Genomic DNA, 18,729 nt, shown 5'->3' with positions numbered 1-18,729 from the left:
GGACTGACGGCGCTTCCTTCACCTGCACCTGCCAGAAACGCCGCTTCTGGTGCATTCCTCCGCCCCTGCACGCGTTTCTGTCTGAGCTGGGCTTCCCCTCTTCTGCAGATGTCAGTTACGACCCATCCCTGAGCTTTTAATTACGGCTGCTTTGTAATTTATTTATTCTCTGGTAGGACTAGCACCCCCCCCCCCGCTTCGTTAATTATTCTTCCCTTTTCAGAGTTTCCCCGCACAGGCTTGCATGCTCGCTTTCCTCACGGAACTAAGCAGCCTGAGCTTCAGAGCGTTTTCTTTATCTTGCTGTTCTGAAGTTTCCTGTTAGCATTTTGGTTGCAACCGTAACTGTCGAACGCGTGTTGCCCTGGCGTTTGGTGGGTTCCCGGCGAGGCCTCAGCCGTTCTCTCCAGGTGACTAGGTGACTGCAAACAGCGGTGGGGGGCTGGGGGGTGGGATGTTCCCGCACCGGCTCTCCAGAGGTTTACCGGGCGGTGCAGCGGGATCGGCTTCTCAGGTAGACGGTGCAGATTCTCAAAGTGGAGAAAGAAACCTAGGAGCTTCATCAGCCCTGTTTTTGACTTTTCCAGAGCCTTCTGTTCACAGCCCCTCACCTACCTAGGCACAACTGACCTTTTGTGGCCAGGCAGTTTTTCCTGGTGTGGGGGGCTCCCCTGTGCACTATGGGTTGTGGGGCAACAGCCCTGACTGGCCTCCCCCCACCGAGCGCCCCTAGCACCTGCCTGCCTAGTTGGGACAAACCCAAAATGTCCCCTAGACGTCGCCACACATGTTCTGGGGGTGCAGGACCACCCCGGGTAAACACCACTGCTTTGGCAAAACCATTTTTATTGTCCCTTTACCTTTGAATCTGAAACACTGCCCCAGAGGGGTGGCTTAGCGAAAATGGGGGCTTCCCTCCCACTGGAAGGCGGCTCTGTGATCATCCACCGGGGGACGGAGGAGGCCCACGGCAGGGATCTCCTGAGGCAGCAGGAAGCCCCCCCCCCCCCCCACACTGCTAGTATTCATCCTTCTCCGAGTAAAAGCTTTCAATCTCAGACTGGTACATCTTGCCCACGTTGGCCCTCTTCAGTTTGGCGGTTGCCCCTGAAACAGAATCACGTCCAAGGCGGGGCCTCCACCCCCCACTGCAGGATGAGGTGTCGGTGAGCCAGATCTGTCCTAAGGACGCAGAGGGGTGACTGGATTGAGGGGCCCAGGGAAGAGAGGTCCGAGAGGCCTGTCTCCGAATGCCTGGTGGTCTGGGGACCACCGCGGGCGACCGCCTGCCAGATCCCTCGGAGGCGCTGGTTAAAAATGCAGGCGCCAGGGATTCCAGCCCAGGAGATGGTGGCGTTTTGATGAGCACCCCAGGGCCTTGGGTGTGAGCGACCGCGCCCGGACCCCTTCCCCAGCCCGTGCCCACTCACCCAGCTCCCCTCCGGCCATGGAGAAGTCCGTCTCAAGGATGGTCCACTTGACGATCTTGGCGCTGTTGGAGGTGACCTCTGCGTTGGCAGCATCGATCCCCTGACTGATGAACTCTGTGACCACCGGGTCTCTGTCACAGACGATGTCCGACAGCCTGGTGGACTGGCTCTTGAGCTGCCGGCAGAAAGCGACCGCCTCGCTGGTCAGCGCGTTCCGAGGCTCCCCCGTGTCCGTGTTGACCTGGCACTGTCGTTCGGGGAAGGCGGGTCAGGTGGCTCTCACGCGGCCCCCGAGCCCGGCTCCCCGTGCCGGGGCTCGCACTCGTGCTCCCGACCCTGGGAGGGCCAGGTCCCCACCCCCATTGTACAAATGAGGAAGCGGGCTCAGCCTGGGGGACCTGCCCAGCACTTCCCCGCTTCCTGGGGGCTGGTGGGCCGGGCTCAAGTCCCTCTGCCATTTTTCTGGAAACAGGCCAGGAGCTTCTCCCCTACGGGCACAGCCAATACCCCAGGCCCACGACATGGGGAGCTGGCGCTGAGCAACCAACCCACTGCCTCTCCTCTCCCAGCCTCGGTCTCCCCGTCTTTTTTTTTTTTTTTAATTTTTTATGTTTATTTATTTTTGAGAGAGACAGAGACAGAGTGTGAGTGGGGGAGAGGCAGAGAGAGAGAAGGAGACACAGAATCCGAAACAGGCTCCAGGCTCCGAGCTGTCAGCACAGAGCCCGAGGCGGGGCTTAGACCCACGAACCATGAGATCATGACCTGAGCCGAAGTCAGATGCTCAACCGAGGGAGCCAGGCAGGTGCCCTCCCCCCCACTTTTTTTTTAAGTTTATTTTGAGAGAGAGTGCACAGTCATGGGTAGGGGAGGGGCAGAGAGAGAGAGAGGGAGAGAGAGAGAATCCCAAGCAGGCTCCGCACTGTCAGCACAGAGCCTGATGCAGAGCTTGAACTCACAAACCTGAACGGAAACCAAGAGTCAGACGCTTCACCGACTGAACCCCCCCCCCCAGGCGCCCCAGTCTCCCCATCTTGAAACCAGGATGGCAGCCCCCATCCAGCCAACAGCCCAGACTTGCCACGAGGCTCAAAACCAGCTGAGGTACCTTGAGCGTGAGCAGGGCGCAGAGGTATGGGGCGTCCTGGCCCACCAGCACAACGTAGCGGACAATGGGAATGTGCCTCTTCACCCGCTCCTCGATGGGGTTCGGGTTGATCTTCTCACCTGAACTGAGAGTGATGAGATCTGCAGGCGGAGAGAGAGGAGGGTTGTGGTCCTGAAAAGCTACATCAAGTCAGCTGTCCTGGAGCCCAGAACCACCCCTGGATGCTCAGAAACAACGGAGATAGAGATAGACAGCATACAAAGGGTGCCCGTTCCTCCAAGCTGGACTTCAGTCGTCCCTCATCATCGTGCTGTGTGCAACCTGCACCACCGTCCGCAGCAGCCCCGTGGGGCCTGGTCAGAGGCAGAGAGCACCCTGCAGCCTGGTCTTGCTCACCCCTTTCGTTGCCCGTGACGTAGAGGAATTCGTCATCGTCCAAAAAGCCCAGGTCCCCTGTGCGCAGCCAGCCATGGAGATCAATCTTCTCCTGGGTTTTCTCCTCATCGTCGAGGTACCCCATGAAGATGTTCCGGCCCCAAATGTGGATGTCCCCAATGCCATCCCCATCTTCTTTCTGGGTCTTGGTGCGGGTGCTGGGGAGGGACTTCCCACAGCTGGGGACAGTGGGCAGGGAGGGGGTGATTATAGACACCAGGTGCAGATCCCCACTGGCTTAGGGTGCCCCTGCTCGCTGCCCCTCTGCCCCCAGGCACACAGGTGTCAGATCCCAGGCCTCTTCTGCCTGCCTGGCTGCTAGAGTCCCATAGATCCAAAGCAGGGGACAGATGGAGAAGGGAAACAGGGTGCGGTCCCCCAGGGAGGGAAGGCTCGGCCCACCCTGACTCAGAGCCAAGCTTGCAGGGCACGTGGACGCATGACACCCGGCCCCCGGCCCCTGGGGAACCCACAGGTAAGTACGGGGGACAAGGCAAGGGACAGGTAAGCTCAAGACACCATCTGGGTGGAATTGGTTGCTGTGAAAGGTATCTGGGAGGGAGAGGAAGCCCTGATCCAGGCGAGAACGAGGCAGCTTACCACCTGCTTATCTCCTTGGAAATGGGGGCCGGGGGAAGATGCTTTTGCTTCGCCTCTCAAAGTTCGAGGGTTCCTGTCGTGGCACCTAGACCCCCGTCCTTGCCCTGCTTCCCCCAGGCTGTCTGGAGACTCAGGGCAGGGCCTCCAAGCTGGCCCAGCCAACACCCAGGATGCACCCTGCCCGGACTGAATTGTGTCACCCTCAAATCCCTAACCCCCACCGGGGTGGTATTTGGAGGCGATTAGGTTTAGATGAGGCCCTGAGGGTGGGGCCTTCGTGATGAGTCTGATGTCCTTCACGAAGAGACACCAGAGTGAGCTTGCTAGGCCTCTCCCCCCGCGCAAAGACACGGAGAGGAGACGGCCGTCCCCAAGCCAGAGACAGGCCCTCCCCCAGAACCGAATCCACGGCACCTTGATCCTGGGCTCGCAGCCTCCAGAACTGAGAGTAGATCTCTGCAGTTTAAGCCCCGCACCCCTCCGGTCTGGGGCGCTCCGTTACGCCAGCCCCGAGCTAAGACACACCCCATGAGGGCCGACGCCCAGCCCCCAGGGCAGCACGAGCTCCTAGTTCACGTTCAGACGCTCCCTGAATGCGCAAACTGCCCAAAAGGAATGAATGGAAACTGAGAGCCCTCAGTGAGCGGCCCCTGTTGTGACTTCACGTCTGCGAACACCACTTACCGCGGGCCGCTTTACGGCTTGTGTGGAGTGATCTGGAAGGACCAAGGGCTGTCTCTGGCTGCCTAGATTGCAAGCCCCACACCCCGCGTGGGAGGGATTCTGTGACGCCTGGTTGTCCCCGCTGTAACCCTAGGGGTGTGACACAGGCCAAGCAGCCACCTAGGAAGCACCGCTGGGGCCTGGACCAGAAACTCCCAAAACCACCTCCCAGCGGCCGAGTAACCTCTCCTTCCTTCAGCCTCCCTGCCTGACCCCCTTTCTGCCCTACCTCTCTGGGTTCGGGGGTCGAGGTGAGTAAGCGCTTTGTGATTGGCTCTTTGTCCTGTCTCTGCTGAAAGTTGATCCCACCTCCCCCAAAGCCAAGGCGCACTGAGGATAGTGAGTCTCTCCCTGACCAAACTCTGGTTGGGCTCCTCTGAGCCCTCTTCTCGCTGGGTCCTAGCCTTGACGTCTAAGAGCCACAGGCTCTGTGCTCGAACGATTGCATCCACTCCCACACAGAAAGACCTGCGAACATATTCGCGTTTCTGAAAGCGCGGGCCACATCCCCAGGATGACTCCATCCCCCCGCCCCCCGCATTCCTGCCTGAGAAAACCCCGAGCTGCCAGGAGAATTTCCCAGATGGCCGCTTAACACCCCCCCCCCCCGCCCCCCGTAGACTAGCTCCTTTAAAAAGCTGGCAGATAAGTCCTTTCTCCGCCCTTTGAGATGCAAATCTACTCCCCAGAACGGTCTCCTCCCTTTGAAATGCAAACATTCGGGAGATAAACTCTGGCTCTCTCCTCCAGCTCTTGTGGGAGGTAACGGGCCCCACCGCGGAGGGGCGGCTGGCACTGACCTACACCGTCGCCTCCTTCCAGAAACGCGCGAGGAGTTTATTTCTCTCTAGAGCGGCACCGGTCTGCGGACACCCGGATGAGTTACTGAACCCCCTCCCTTCCTGCTTTTTGTGTGTGTGCGACTGCCATTTCCCAGACCACTCAAGCCGCCACCAGCCTCCCCTACCCCACAGACTCTAAGATGTCCGGTCCCCTCGGCCCAAAGGGAAATGGAGGTCCGATCGTACTGGACCCTCCTCGCGGCCGCGGTCCTACTGCGTAAAATCTGCCCCTGTCCCCGTTGGAGAGGTGAGCCCCAGGTGAGGAAGATCCAGGACAGGAGAGAAAGCCGGCGCACCAGAAGGGCCATGACTCTCGCCCCGGTCGCCTGTTCTGTCCCGTTCTTCTTTCAACTCGGCACGAATCCTCCGGGAAGCCTGCGGGGGACCCCCAACTAGATCGGAGGCTGCAGTAGCCGGCCTCCTGCGTGGCTCCCAAAGATCCCTTTGCCCACCCAGAATCCACATCCTTGTGCGGCCCCCTCCCACCCTGGATGGGGCTGATCTGCACGACCCGTCAGAAGTGGCAGAAATAACGAAGGGCCACTTCTGAGGTGAGGCCGTGACAGGGTTGCCAGATCAAATGGGAGGTGCCTCGTAAGACGTCTGTTTCAATTACAAGTTCGGTCGCTCCCTGGTGGTCTAGGGGTTAGGATTCGGCGCTCTCAATTACAAGTTTTGGGGTTAGTACAAGGACGTCCTAGATATTGTAGGGGGCTATACCGATACTTTAAAATAATCCGAAAGGTGTTGTTTATCTGAAGTTTCAAACGTCCCCGGGTGTCCCGTACATTTATTTGCTGTCCCAAAGGAGAGGGTGGCGTCCACCTTGCTCTCTATGGGGGGAGCGGATGCCGTGGTGGGAGGACCCCCCAACTGAGGAACTGGGGCCAGCAGCTCGACCTCGTCAGGGACCCAGAACCACACAGCTACAAAGCAGCGCCCCTAAATTCCCACCCGCCGCCCCCACCCCCACCCCCACCCCCGGGGACCAGGAAATAACGTTTGTTGCAGCCTTTACAACAGCAGTGAATGCGTTCTCTCCCAAGGTGCCAGGGGGGCAGAAATAATCGGCCATTAGTAAAAATGATGGTTTGCGAATTACACAACAAAAAAACAAATAGGAAGGGCTCCAGGTCATGCCACACCTGGGTGCACCTGCTTTTTCGCTCATCGGCCTTTGGGTCTGCGTTGCGGGGGGGACAGGGCCGGGTGGCAGCGGGCACCCACCTGGTCCGGGAGCGAGCGGCGGTGGGGGAAGGGGGTTCAAGGCCAGCCCCGCCCGCCCCCCCACCCACACCCACCTCAGCAGCCGGAAGCCCTCCTGCCTGGACAGCGTGTGGACACCCGTGCTCTCGGACAGGCCGTAGAGCTCACAGATGGGCATGTTGAGGCTGAGGAAGTACTCCGTGGTGGCTCCGGAGAGCCCCGTGCCCAGGTTGAAGTACTGGCGACAACGCTGCAGGCCCAGGAACCTCCGTGCTTGGCTGAAGGTCAGCCTCTTGGCCAGGCTGAAGCACAGGGGGGGGCGGGTCTGCCTGGAGGAGCAGACGCAGGGGGAGCAGAGCTGGGCCTCCAGACTCCGCCCCGGCCCCCGACGCGCCCCACCCCCCCACCACCGCCACCCTGCACCGGTGCAGACACCCCCCACCCCTACCCACCCCCCCACCCCGGGCGGCCCTGAGACCCAGCCTCACCCCAACATCCGCCTTTTGTTGGTCCTGAGCCCCAGACACATGGCCCACTTGTCGAGCCTCCTCCGGAACGGGGTGGAGGCCAGCTGGCTGGTCTTCAGGCTGTCCAGCAATCTGTCCCAGACCCACGGGACGCCGTAGAACATGGTGGGCTTGACCTCCCGCAGCGTGTCTATCAGGGAGCCCTGCACCACAGGGCACAGTGGGCACCCCGCCAAGCCCCCCCTCCCCCCGCCACGGGCACCCTGGGCCCTCGGCCGCCCCCCCCCCCCGCCCCGCGGCAGGGCCAGGTGCTGGAAGTCCTTCCCGCCGCCCCGGCCGGGAGCCGTGTGGTGAGTGGGGCAGGGGGGCAGTTAACAGCCGCGGCCAGAGCTCCGGCGGGGATGGCAGGGACCATCTGCTCCCAACTGCCCCCATCAGCGGGACACGCAGGATCCGTGTCCTTCCCCAGGTGGCTCAATGCGCCGTTGGCTGTCTCTGGTCCTGTCCACCCTCTCCCAGAACCCCTGAGTCGGGGTGAAGGGGTGCGTGGAGAAGAGCCGGGAAGGGAAGGGGCGGATACAGAGACCCACAGAGATGGAGGGAGGGAGAGACGAGACGAGATACAGAGGGAGGGATGGGGGTCGGAAGGAGAGAATAGGAGGAAGTAGGGCACGGGGACGGACAAACTCGGCCCTTGTCACTCTTTTCAGACCTCCTTCCAGGTAACCTGGGAAAGGTTCCCGCAGCGAGACCACCCCCGAAACATGGACCCTGAACGCTGGCGAGTGAAATCTGTACCAAGCGAGGCAAATCCCACCGCGCCCGCCCGAACCAGCCTTTCTACCGGCCAGGACAGGGGTGGCAGAGGCCAGCCCCAGAGCCGAGATGGCTTTGACGTTATGAAAAGGCCTCTCAAGAGTTCCGGGAGGGAAACTGTTTTGTGACGCGCGAAAGCACGACACCGAAACTTTCGTCGTCCTTAAAGTTTTCCGGTTTGGGCCGCGGGGAACCTGCAGGTACGTGTTCTCTCCCTGGGAACCTACACGATGTAGGGAAGCCTAGATCACTCACTGCCTGGCCCTTCGCAGGAAAAGCCTTCGAGCCCCTTGGCTGAGGGAGTCCTAAGGATCCCGGCAACGATGTCAGTGTTCGTTTCCCCCTAATTCCTGTCTTGATGGGAATGGTGTGTTTTTCTACATTCGGAGAGTCAGCACCACCGTGACTGACGTTTCGTGATGAATGTCAGTGACCTCGTGTGCTTTTTTTTTTTTTTTTCAACTGCAAGTAAAATTCACCAAACACCATTTTCACCACCTCTGAGCGCACAGCTCAGCGGCCTCAGGCACATGCACGCTGTCGTGCAGCCGCCCCCGCCACCCGCCTCCAGAACTTTCCATCTCCCCAGACTGAGACTCTGTCCCCATGAAGCACGGACTCCCCACCCCTGGCTCCCACCATCCACTCTCTGACTCGGTGGACGGGACTCCTCTGGGGAGCCCCTGTGCCTGGGGTCACGCGGGACGTGTCCTTCTGTGCCCGGCTCCTGTCCCTGCGCACGGCGTCCTCGGGGTCCGTCCACGCGGTGACGGGCGGCAGGAAGTCCTCCCTTCCTAAGGCTGGGTCACATTCTGTTGTACGGATGGAACTCATTTCTTTATCCATCTATCTGTTGATGGGCACTTGGGTTGTTTCCACTGATATGCTTTTAATGGCTCAGTTAAGCTTCCTGCACCGGGAATTTTCTCGCTGTGAGACGAGCCAGATACACGCTCCCCGTCCTGCACGACACTAGCTCCTGTCCGCTCACCCCCTTCGCTTTACAGATGGGGAAACTGAGGCGCAGGGAGGAGAAGGACCAAGGTGGCACAGCCACCGGCGGGGCACCGGGTGGGGATGCCAGTGCTGGGGTGAGCCCGCCCCCCGCCCGGCCGGCCTCCCCAACCACCCCTGCACCCACCGCGGCAGGGGACCCAGGAGCTCTGCCTCACCCTCAGAGCATCCGGCTGGGCAAAGTAGAGGGCTCCGGCGACAGAGATGGAGACCCACACGTCGAAGAGCTGGGCCGTCAGGTAGCTGAGCGGGAGGTAGCTCACCAGGACCTCCTGTTCCTCCGGGGGGCACTTATAAGACAGGGTCTGGGCAGCGGTCTCCGTGGTCCACGTGATCTGCAAGGCACCTCAGCCGTCTCCCGTGGGCCATTCTGCCCGCGACCCCCAGGGGCACGCACTCGTCCACCACGCGAGGCCGGGAGCCCCAGCCTGCCGGCTCCGGGCGGGCCGCTCACGTTGTCGTGGCTGAGCATCACGGGCTTTGGGGGGCCGGCGATCGACATGCTGTAGAGCAGGGCACAGCACTGGTTGGGCTTTTGGGAGTCGATGACCTGGTTTAGCGTGTCTTCCGAGACGCCGTCTGCCAGGTCCAGGAAGCCTCTCCACTGCGGAGAGGGTGCCGCGTGGGCTCACGGGGGTGGCGGGGGGTGGGGCCTGTGACCTCCACCCCCTGGGGCCGTCCCCTCCCCCACCCCCGGCTCCCGGTGAGGACCTACAGAATACAGGTTCTGCAGCCGGGTCCGGATTTCCTCCTTGTACTGGACGATGGCCTTGAGGTGCTTCAAGTGGCCCTGGATCTGCCAGATACCGCTGGGCTCAGCAGGCGCAGGGCTTGAGAGCCTGCGACAGCTCAGCCCCGAGCCCCAGCGCTTCCTACCACGGGCGGCCAGGGCGCTCCCCGCCTTCCCTTTTATTGTGTCAAAACGCACATGAATTTGCCATTTTAACCATGGCAGAGCGGGCGATGCAGCGGCACTTAGCACCGCTAAATTCACGTTATGCGACCGTCGCCCTCCGTCCGGTTCCAGAACATTCCATCTCCCCGAAAGGGAAGCCGGGCCCCATCAGCGGTGACTCCCTTCCTCTGTCCTCCAGCCCTTGGAAACCACGCATCCGCTCTGCCTCTGTGGACGTGCCGGTTCCAGAGGTTTCCGACACATGGATTCCCACACTATGTGCTGCTTTCCCCGAGCGTCACGTCTTCGAGATCCATCCACGTGCAAGCGCCTCACTCCTCTTGCGGCTGAACGACCACTCCAGGGTGTGGATGGGTCGCAGTTTGCTTGTCCGTTCACGGGGTGGTGGCCAGCTGGGCCGTCCCCATGCTTTGGCTGCTGTGGACGTCTGTGCACGGGTTTTTGTTTGCACACTTGTGCCCCATTCTCTTGAGGAGACACCTGGGAGCAGGATCGCTGGGTCACGGGATCATTCTACGTTTGGCTTTGTAAGGAGCCGCCAGACTTTTCCAGCTTGTTCCACATCCTGACACTTGTCACACGCTTTTCTTTTTTTAATTTCTTGTTTTCATTAATTTTTTTTTTGAGAGAGAGAGAGAGAGAGCAGGGGAGGGGCAGAGAGAGAGGGAGACACAGATTCCAAAGCAGGCTCCAGGCTCCGAGCTGTCGGCACAGAGCCCGACGTGGGGCTCGAACCCACGAACTGCGAGATCATGACCCGAGCCGAAGTCGGACGCTCAACCGACTGAGCCACCCAGACGCTCCTCTGCTTTTCTGATAACTGGCTTTGTGGGCGCAAAGTGGTGTTTCGTGGCTTCACTCTGCGTTTTTCCCCGATGACGTTACATGTTGGGCATCTTTTCACTGGCTCATCGGCCATCTGCGTTTCTTCTCTAGAGAGAGGTACTTAAGTCCTCGGCCCAGTTTTTGAATTGGGACTTTAGTTGTGGTGGTTGTGTTTTGATTTTGATGTTGGGGGGTCCTGGGCACATTTTGAAGGCAGACTGCATTAATTCCCTACGGCTGATAGGGGCCACTAAGGTACGAAATATTGTGTGATTTGATCAGGTCTCTGCTTAGAGTCTCATAATCCCCAAATCCAGGTGTGGGTGCTGGGTCCCTTTCTGGAGGCTCCAAGGAGGATTGTTCATTGGGACCCTGGTTCATTTGAGCTGTTGGCAGAATTCAGTTCCTTGCAGATGTAGGACCGAGGTCTGCCTGTCTCCCTCCTGGCTGTCAGCTGAAGGCCATTCTCGGCTTCTAGGTAGCGCCATATCCCCTAGCTCGTGGTCCCTTCCTCCATTTTCAAAGCCAGAAACAGAGTGGGGTGCGTTCCTTTCCTGCTTTGAATCTCTCTGCCGTCCCTTCTGCCTCATGTCTCCTGTCTCCAGCTGGAGAAAGTTCTGTGCTTTGAGGGGCTCGTGTGATTATAAGAGACCCATCCGGATAATCCAGGATCATCTCCCATCTGAAGGGCCTTACTCTTAATCCTAAAAGCAAAATGCCTTTTTGCCACGGGAGGCGCCCGGATCACAGGCTCCGGGAATTAGGACGTGGACGTCTTCGGCCATCATTCTGCTGATCCCCCAGAGCCAACAGGATTTTCTGAGAGAGGGGACCCGGGAATCTGGAGGGAGGAAGTACCCGCCACCTGAGACAGGAAACTCGGAGGGAAGGAACAGGTTGTGGGCGGGAAGATCAGGAGGTTAGGTCTGGATAGGCTGCGTCTGAGATGCTTCTTAGGCGTCCCAGTGCGACCATTGGGAAAGCTGGAGATGAAAACGTGGGAAATGTCAGCAAATAGGTATCACCTGGGGGGAAAGTACAGGACCCAGAGCAGCCATCTGCTGTCCCAGACGTGGCCTTCTAACAGGTTCAAATAAGACGAACGGCAAAGAGCAGCGGTCAGTGAGGACAGCCAAGCAGTGTAAGTTTCACTATTTACATCTTGTGCTGGCCCCTTAGCATCTGAGTTTGCGACCCCACCTTCGCAGGGGCTCACCTTCCAGGTGGCGAATGACCCAGGCCGCACATACCTTGTCACCTGCACAGACCCTGTCTTGGGTTTATTTACTTATTTAATAGACATAGAAAATTAGAATCGTGGTAAAAGTAATACACATCAAAGTTTAACACCTTAACTACTTTTAAGCATATAGTTGGTGGTGTTAATTATATTTGCATTCATGTGAAACAGAACCCCTAAACTTTCTCATCTCCCCCAAACTGAGACTCTGTCCCCATGAAGCACGGACTCTTCACCCCCCTGCCCCAGCCCTGGCTCCCACCATCTACTCTCTGTCTCTGTGGATGGGACTCCTCCGGGGACCTCCTGCGAGTGGGGTTGTGCAGGACGTGTCCTTCTGTGTCTGGCTTCTGTCACTGAGCACAGTATCTTCAAGGTCCATCCGTATTGTAGCGGGTGTAGAAATGTCCCTTCCTGGGGTGCCTGAGTGGCTCAGACAGCTAAGCGTCCGACTTCGCCTCGGGTCATGATCTCACGGGTTCGTGGGTTTGAGCCCCGCGTCGGGTTCTGTGCTAACAGCTCGGAGCCTGGAGCCTGCTTCGGATTCTGTGTCTCCCTGCCTCTCTGCCCTCCCCCACTCTCCCTCTGTCTCTCTCTCTCTCTCTCTCTCAAAAGTAAACATTTAAAAAATAAATAAACGTTTTTAAAAAAGGAATGTCCTTCCTTCCTTCCTAAGGCTGGATAATATTCCATTGTTTGGATGGACCACATGGTGTTTGTCCATTCATCCGTCAGCGGACACTGGGTTATTTCCACATTTTGACTTCTGTGAATACTACTGCTGTGCACTTGAGCGAGCAAATAATATCTTCGGGGGGTGGGGGGCCTGGGTGGCTCAGTTGGTTAAGCGTCTGACTCTTGATGTCGGCTCAGGTCATGATCTCACTCACGGCTTGTGGGATCGAGCCCTGTGTCAGGCTCCGTGCTGACAGCCTGGGACTCTCTCTCTCCCTCTCTCTCCGCCCCTCCCCTGCTCTCTCTCTCTCTCACACACAAGATGAATAAATAAGCTTAAAAAAAACAATCTTCGAGATCTTTCCTTCACTTCTTTTGGGTATGTAGCCAGCAGTGAGATTGCTGGGAACTCTGAAGTTTTGAGGAAACGTCGTGTTGTGTCCCACAGTGGCTACACCATTTTACGTTCTCACCAAGACCGAGAGAGGATGGAATTTATTGAGGAATAATTTCCGTGCACAGAACAGCCACAGACACTGACACGCAGTGGAGACACCCGTTCTCGTTGCTCTTGGGTGCATATCCGGGGGTGAAAGGGCTGCACCACATAGTAGGTGTTTATCTAACCTGACATGAAACTGTCAAACCGCTTCCCAGGGTGGCGGTACCTTCTTGCAGTGAAGGTCCTCATCAGCGCTCGGTATTACCCGTTTTAAAATCAGAGTCATCCTGGGGCGCCTGGGTGGCTCGGTCGGTTGAGCGTCCGGCTTCGGCTCAGGTCATGACCTCGCGGTTCATGAGTTCGGGCCCCGCGTCGGGCTCTGTGCTGACAGCATAGAGCCTGGAGCCCGCTTCCGATTCTGTGTCTCCCTCTCTCTCTGCCTCTCCCCCACTCTTTCTCTTTCAAATGTAAATAAACGTTAAACATTAAAAAAAAATTGTTTTGAGTCATCCTCGTGGGTGTTTCATGGTGGTCGTCTTTGCCTACTTACCTCTGTCTGCTTGTCACGGTCCTCTTAGCGTCCCCATTTCACAGGGAGTTGCTTTGAACCATCGCGCCCACTCCCAGAACCACCTCACCCGGATCAGCCCCGGACCCAGGGAAATTCAGAGTTCCCCCCAAATAGGACCTGTGGTACCATCCCAATAAAATGAAACATCCAGAACAGGCAAGTCCACAGAGACAGAAAGTGGGTTGCCAGGGGCTGGGGCCAGGGGAATGAGGAGTCCCCACTAATAGGCACAGGGTTTCCTTTGCGGTGATGGAATGTTCTGGAACCAGACAGAGGTCATGGTTCCACAATACCACGAACGTACTAAATGCCACAGAATCGTACACTAAAAAGGGTTAAGAGGGTAAATTGTACACTCTGTGCATTTTACCGGAATAATTTTTGTTTTAAGTGGGAGGAGGGGAATCTGCCTGCTTTGCAGCGGGAAGATGTAAGTCCCCGTTGGGGGTGCGTTGGGGGTTAGCGCCGGAACCCGCACTGGGCCAGAACATCACTCGCCTGGCACCCCATAGGGACCCTGGGCCCATCCATCCGTGGAATCCGCGGTTCCCATCTCATGAGAGACCACGGATGGTGGGTCCATCGCTCTTTGGATTCCTTTTCTTTATTAGGCGAAGTTCGTGCCTTTGCACGAGTCACTAACCTGGATGATTTTCTGCAGCTGTCTGTCATTATCCACCACAAAGATGTCCATCTCCGAGCTTTCGGCGATGACCTGGCAGGTTTTTGGAGAGTTGGTGGACAAGATGCCAACGGAGAAGCCTCTGGAAGCAGAACCCAAGAAGTGAGGACCCACTGGTGAATCGGAGGGCTCCCAGGAGGCCGGTTGTGTCATAGGAGAGACAGTCCCTCGGGTGGGGCATAGAGTATGGCACGCATCCCCTGACACCCCCAATATGCCTTGTTTGAAGGTGGGACTCGGGGACAGCTTGGGCTTGGACCCTGCCTTCCAGGGGTTCCCCAACAGTCTGGACACGTAGAGGGAGGTCTCAATGCTGGGGAGCCCTAGGGAGGCTTCTTGGAGGAGGGGTCATGGGAGCTGGGCTTCACAGGATGTGTTTGAGCTCGACAGGTAGAGAGTGTCGGAAGGGCGAGCTGGCTGGTGCCCAGGCCTGGGCCCTTGACAAATCCCACTGAGCACAGACCAAGCAGGAGCCTTAGTTTGCTCCCTGAACTGGGGACTCTTCCGTGAGACCCCTATGGATTCAAGAGCGGGGGGGTGGGTGAGAGGAGGAGGGAAGAGCCTTTGCTGGGCTGATGGCTTCCTGACTCCGTGTACCCCAGGGCGATACCAGGTACCTCTTACCCAGCCATGATAGCACCAATGCTCGCGATGACCCACTCCTCGGAGTTTAACCCCATGATCCCCACGCTGTGGAAGCGTTCCAGGCCCAGCTGGGAAAGGAGGCCCTTGTGAGGCACAGGGGGCTCACCGGCCACTTGCCCCCACGTGCCCAGGAGCCTCAGCCTGAGAACCTTGGGCTCTCTTTTCTCTGTTGACCATTGGTGTTTCTGTTTGCTAATAGAATAGCCCATCTCCCCCCCCCCCCATTACAAGCTACCATATATATTCACGTGGAGCAGGGGTTCTCAACATGGATGATTCTGCCTTCCAGGTGACATTGGGCAACATCTGGAGACCTTTTTGGGGAAGGGGATGGTGCTGACATGGAGTGGGCGGGCACCGGGGTTGCTAAGAAACATTGTCTACCGTACAGGACAGACCCCTCCACAAAAGAATGATCCAGCCCCAAATGTTGATAGATGGAGACTGAAAAACACTGAGAAAAGACAAACAAAATGCCCGCCCCCGACATTTTTATGAATAAATATTTGATAAAATCTGGGCAGTACTTATCCCTATATGATCATAACCCCCCATTGTTCGTAAAACCATGCATCCCATTTCCCCAGCCTTTAAATATTTCTCTATGGCATCAGATATAACACCTCTATGATATTGTATTGTAGAGAAATGTCATAATTTAGTGACTGCCTCCCCACCCCGCTTTACTGGTTGATACTTAAGTAAGACCCTTTCTCCCCTCTACTTTTATTAGATACAATATTGGGGTGAACATCTGCATGGCTCAAGCTCTGGATGCCCACATGATCACTTGTGCTGACATCTGGATTGACTTAAACATTCAAGATGATACACATTCACCCGTTCTGGCAGGACCAGGTGATGCCATCCCCAGGTGGGTCGTTCCCGTCCACTCCAGACTCTTGGGCACCACTGCCCACTCCTAGTGTCCTCGTCAGGCAGGCACGACACACCCAACACGGCCCAAACAAAATTGCTGATGTTACCCACCCCCTCTGCCGGCCCCGCCCTCCACAATCTCAGTCAGTAGCAGTCCCTCCAACTTGCACTGGCCAGAAATCTTGATTATCCTCAGTGCCTTTCATTCTCTCTGACACCCAATCCGTCAAGAAATGATGTTGGCTCTGCCTTCAGAAACTGACCACCTCCTATTCCCTCCCCGGGTACCACCCAGGTCTCCAAAAGGTCTTCATCTCAACCTCCACGGGTCTCTCTTTTTCCACGCAGCCTGTAAGCAACCAACTCTGGGCGCATCCCTCCTCTCACAGCCCTCCATGGCTCCCACCTCACTCCTGGCAAAAGCCCCACAAGACCCAGCAAGACGTGTCCCCGTTACCCCCTGCCCTCACCACCTCCCTCTCTCCTTTCCACTCATTCTGCTTCAGCCACATGGGCCTCTTTGCTATTCAGTCAACATGCATGGCACTGTTCTGCCCCAGGGCCTTTGCACATTTGTCCCCAAATACTCACTTATCCCCAAATACTCACTTGGCTCCCTGCCCCCCACCAAGTTGTTTAAGTCTTTGCAAAAATATCACTCTCAGAGAGGCTCTCCATATGTTAAATGGCCACCATATGTTAAAATTTCCACCCCCACCCCTAGCTCATCTACCCCCTTCCCTGCTTTAGTTTTCTCTGGACCACTGTCTACTTCACACATCCTTGTTTATTACATTGACTGGAGAAGTCCCTTGAGGTCCCTTATCCTCTTTCCTAATCTGATAGATGGGCATTCATTAATTGAAGACATACCCAAGGGGCTGGTTCTGTTCTAGATTCTGGGGGCCTGCAATGAATGGGGAAGACTGGCCCCTTGCCCTCATAACTGACCAGCTAAACAAATAAATTATACAATCATACTACCAGGTGGCCATGAAAGCTGGGCAGAAAGTTTTCAAAGGAGCTGTGATAGAGATTAGTGTGTGTGTCGGGGGGTGAGTTTGGGGACCCAGGGTGATCAGGGATGACCTTGCTCAAAAGAGGAGACATTGGAGAGGAGACACATTAACAGTAACAGCCATAAGAATAAAGGCTGAGTAATGCTTCGTGCGAGCCAGGAGCTATTTGATATGTGTCCACTCACTGAATTCTTGTAGCAAACCTTTGTGCGAGATGCTATGATGTTTTATTTTATGTATTTGCACACAAAAATCCTAATATAACAAAGTTTTATACTAAATTCAATACAAATACAGTATAAAATGGATATGGCCATATAGAACTTTCCTATTTTTAATATTATATATATAAATATATATATACATAGATATATATAGATATATATAGATGATATAGATATAGATATAGATACAGAACCCCCATGTTACAGATGAGGAAACGAGGGCATGATGAGAATGAGTAATTTTTCAAAAACGTTAATTGAAATACAGCTGACACCTAATGTTACATTAGCTTCACGTGCACAACACCGTGATTCCGCAAGTCTACACGTGATGCTGTGCTCACCGCAAGTGTAGCCTAAGTCATTGTTTAACAAAAAAGATCACAGGCACTGAAGCTACACCTCTCGATGAGGGAGGTTAAGTGATTTGAGCAAGAACGCGCAGACGAGGGCGGAGCCAGGGGAAAGGATTCGCGCCCGCCCCGCAGGCGGGGAGGCAGAGGAGGAGCGGCGCGCAGGCGCAGTGGCGCGGGCGCGGCAGTGCGCAAGCGCGCAGAGGCGGGCGGCGCGCAGGCGCGGGAGGGCACGTGGTACCTTGAGGAAGGCCTTGGCGGCGCGCCGGCATTCCTCGTAGTACTCGATGTAGGTGAGCAGGTGCCAGCCGGTCCTGTGCTTGGAGCCGAGCGCGATGTAGTTGGCGTACTTGATGGCCGTGTTCATGACCATGTCGTGCACGGTGACGGGCGCCTGGCTGTCGAAGGCGTCCTCCTGCCGCAGGTGCACCTCGCCGTCGCGCCTGGACGTCCAGTAGCGGGGGCCTGTGGGCAGGCGGGGCCCGGGGGCCAGGAGACCCCAGGTAGGTGAAAGGGGGCAGGGCCGTGGCTCTGAAGGCGGCCCAGGCGGGCGGAGGACGCAGGGGAGAGTCGGGGGCGAGAGGCAGGGCGGCGGGAGGGAGAAAGACACAGCCGCCAAGGGAGGAAGACAGAGGTGAATGGGGAGACGCAGAAAAGGGCGCAGGGGCGGGTGGACAGACAGATGCACTGGGCCCCCTGCCAGCAAGCGGGCAGCTCAGTGACGGGCCCGCCACCCTCCCGTGCACTTACCAAGGACCGGGCACCTATGACAAACTGCATCCACGTTTGTTCACAGCCTCCCTCCTCTGCTCCCGGCCAGCCCCACACGACCTCAAAGATCCCAGCGCTGGCTCAGCCACCCTTGGCCGTCCCCGAGGGGCTTCTCTGGGAACCCCACCTCCTCTAGGACGCCACACCCGGGGCCCAGGGAGTCCCCCACCTCTGGCTTTAGTTTCTGCTCGGTGATCTCTCTCCTTTGGACTCGGCTTGTTCGAGGACATGGTGTCCACAGTACCCTCGGCCCCTCTTCTTCTTACTGTCTGGGAGGCATCTGGTCTCCTGGGACTGAAGAGACATACGTTCATATAAACCCAGTGACAGTCCGTTGGAGGGCTGGGAGTGTCCAGCTGTGTGGAGGCACAGGGGTCCCGCCTGGTCACGGGGGTGATTGGACAAGGCTACTCTAAACGGGGGGGGGGGGGGGGGGGGGTGTACGAGGTGACCAAAGAAGAGAGGGAGAAGGAATCTGAGAAAAGAGAGTAATGTGATGAAAGGCATCAGGGCTGGAGTATAAGGAAAAGTGGGGGCCGCAGAAGGAAATGAAGTGCGATGGGTGGTGAGGGCAGAATTGGCATGGGGTCTTGCCGGCTGTGTTACTAAAAAATTGCTTTCTGGTGCCTTCTGTGCCCGTCCCCCACCCAGTATGCAGACGGGTTCATCCCTGGCAGGAGCTGAAACATCTCAGCTCCCAACCCCTCCCTTCCACCCACAGCACATTTTCACCCTTCTCTGTCGTCGGGAAGGCAGTGCCCACTTCTGTCTCCAGCTTCTTTTTATCAGCTTTGGTCACCCCCTCCTCTGCTGTAGCCACAGGGGGGACAGCCGTCTCTAGACTGG

At 57.2% G+C, this 18,729-nt stretch overlaps 1 protein-coding gene across 2 annotated transcripts; it reads right to left on the bottom strand.

Moving 5' to 3' along the window:
• Window positions 1–829: 829 nt before the first annotated feature.
• LOC125152661 (long-chain-fatty-acid--CoA ligase ACSBG2-like) lies at window positions 830–18,720 on the bottom strand. Of its 2 annotated transcripts, none has more exons than XM_047834798.1 (14): window positions 18,616–18,720; window positions 18,053–18,177; window positions 17,354–17,577; window positions 14,617–14,705; window positions 13,954–14,074; window positions 9,357–9,437; window positions 9,096–9,245; window positions 8,800–8,976; window positions 6,833–7,014; window positions 6,440–6,673; window positions 2,935–3,152; window positions 2,539–2,678; window positions 1,431–1,677; window positions 830–1,107 (listed from the first exon to the last, which is right to left on the bottom strand). In XM_047834798.1, the coding sequence occupies exons 2-14, from the start codon at window positions 18,111–18,113 to the stop codon at window positions 1,019–1,021; spliced, it is 2,013 nt and encodes a 670-aa protein (XP_047690754.1). In that variant the 5' UTR covers window positions 18,114–18,177; window positions 18,616–18,720; the 3' UTR covers window positions 830–1,018. The 2 variants fall into 2 exon arrangements, with proteins under 2 accessions (XP_047690754.1, XP_047690763.1); XM_047834807.1 differs by having other exon boundaries at window positions 1,431–1,605.
• Between the last annotated feature and the right edge of the window lie 9 nt (window positions 18,721–18,729).

Source organism: Prionailurus viverrinus, chromosome A2, assembly GCF_022837055.1.
Source record: "Prionailurus viverrinus isolate Anna chromosome A2, UM_Priviv_1.0, whole genome shotgun sequence".
Lineage (NCBI taxonomy): Eukaryota > Metazoa > Chordata > Mammalia > Carnivora > Felidae > Prionailurus > Prionailurus viverrinus.
The sequence above is the reverse complement of the archived record's forward strand: the minus strand, read 5'-3'. Positions and strand labels throughout refer to the sequence as shown.

What these genes read in the sequence shown, in the direction of transcription:
- LOC125152661 (XM_047834798.1), bottom strand. Translation starts at nt 18,113, where the DNA reads ATGTCCTCGAACAAGCCGAGTCCAAAGGAGAGAGATCACCGAGCAGAA. An exon ending in AGCAGAAACTAAAGCCAGAG is followed by an intron (nt 17,578 to 18,052) that starts GTGGGGGACTCC and finishes GCCTGCCCACAG; the next exon opens with GCCCCCGCTACTGGACGTCC. An exon ending in ATTGGTGCTATCATGGCTGG is followed by an intron (nt 14,075 to 14,616) that starts GTAAGAGGTACC and finishes TTCTGCTTCCAG; the next exon opens with AGGCTTCTCCGTTGGCATCT.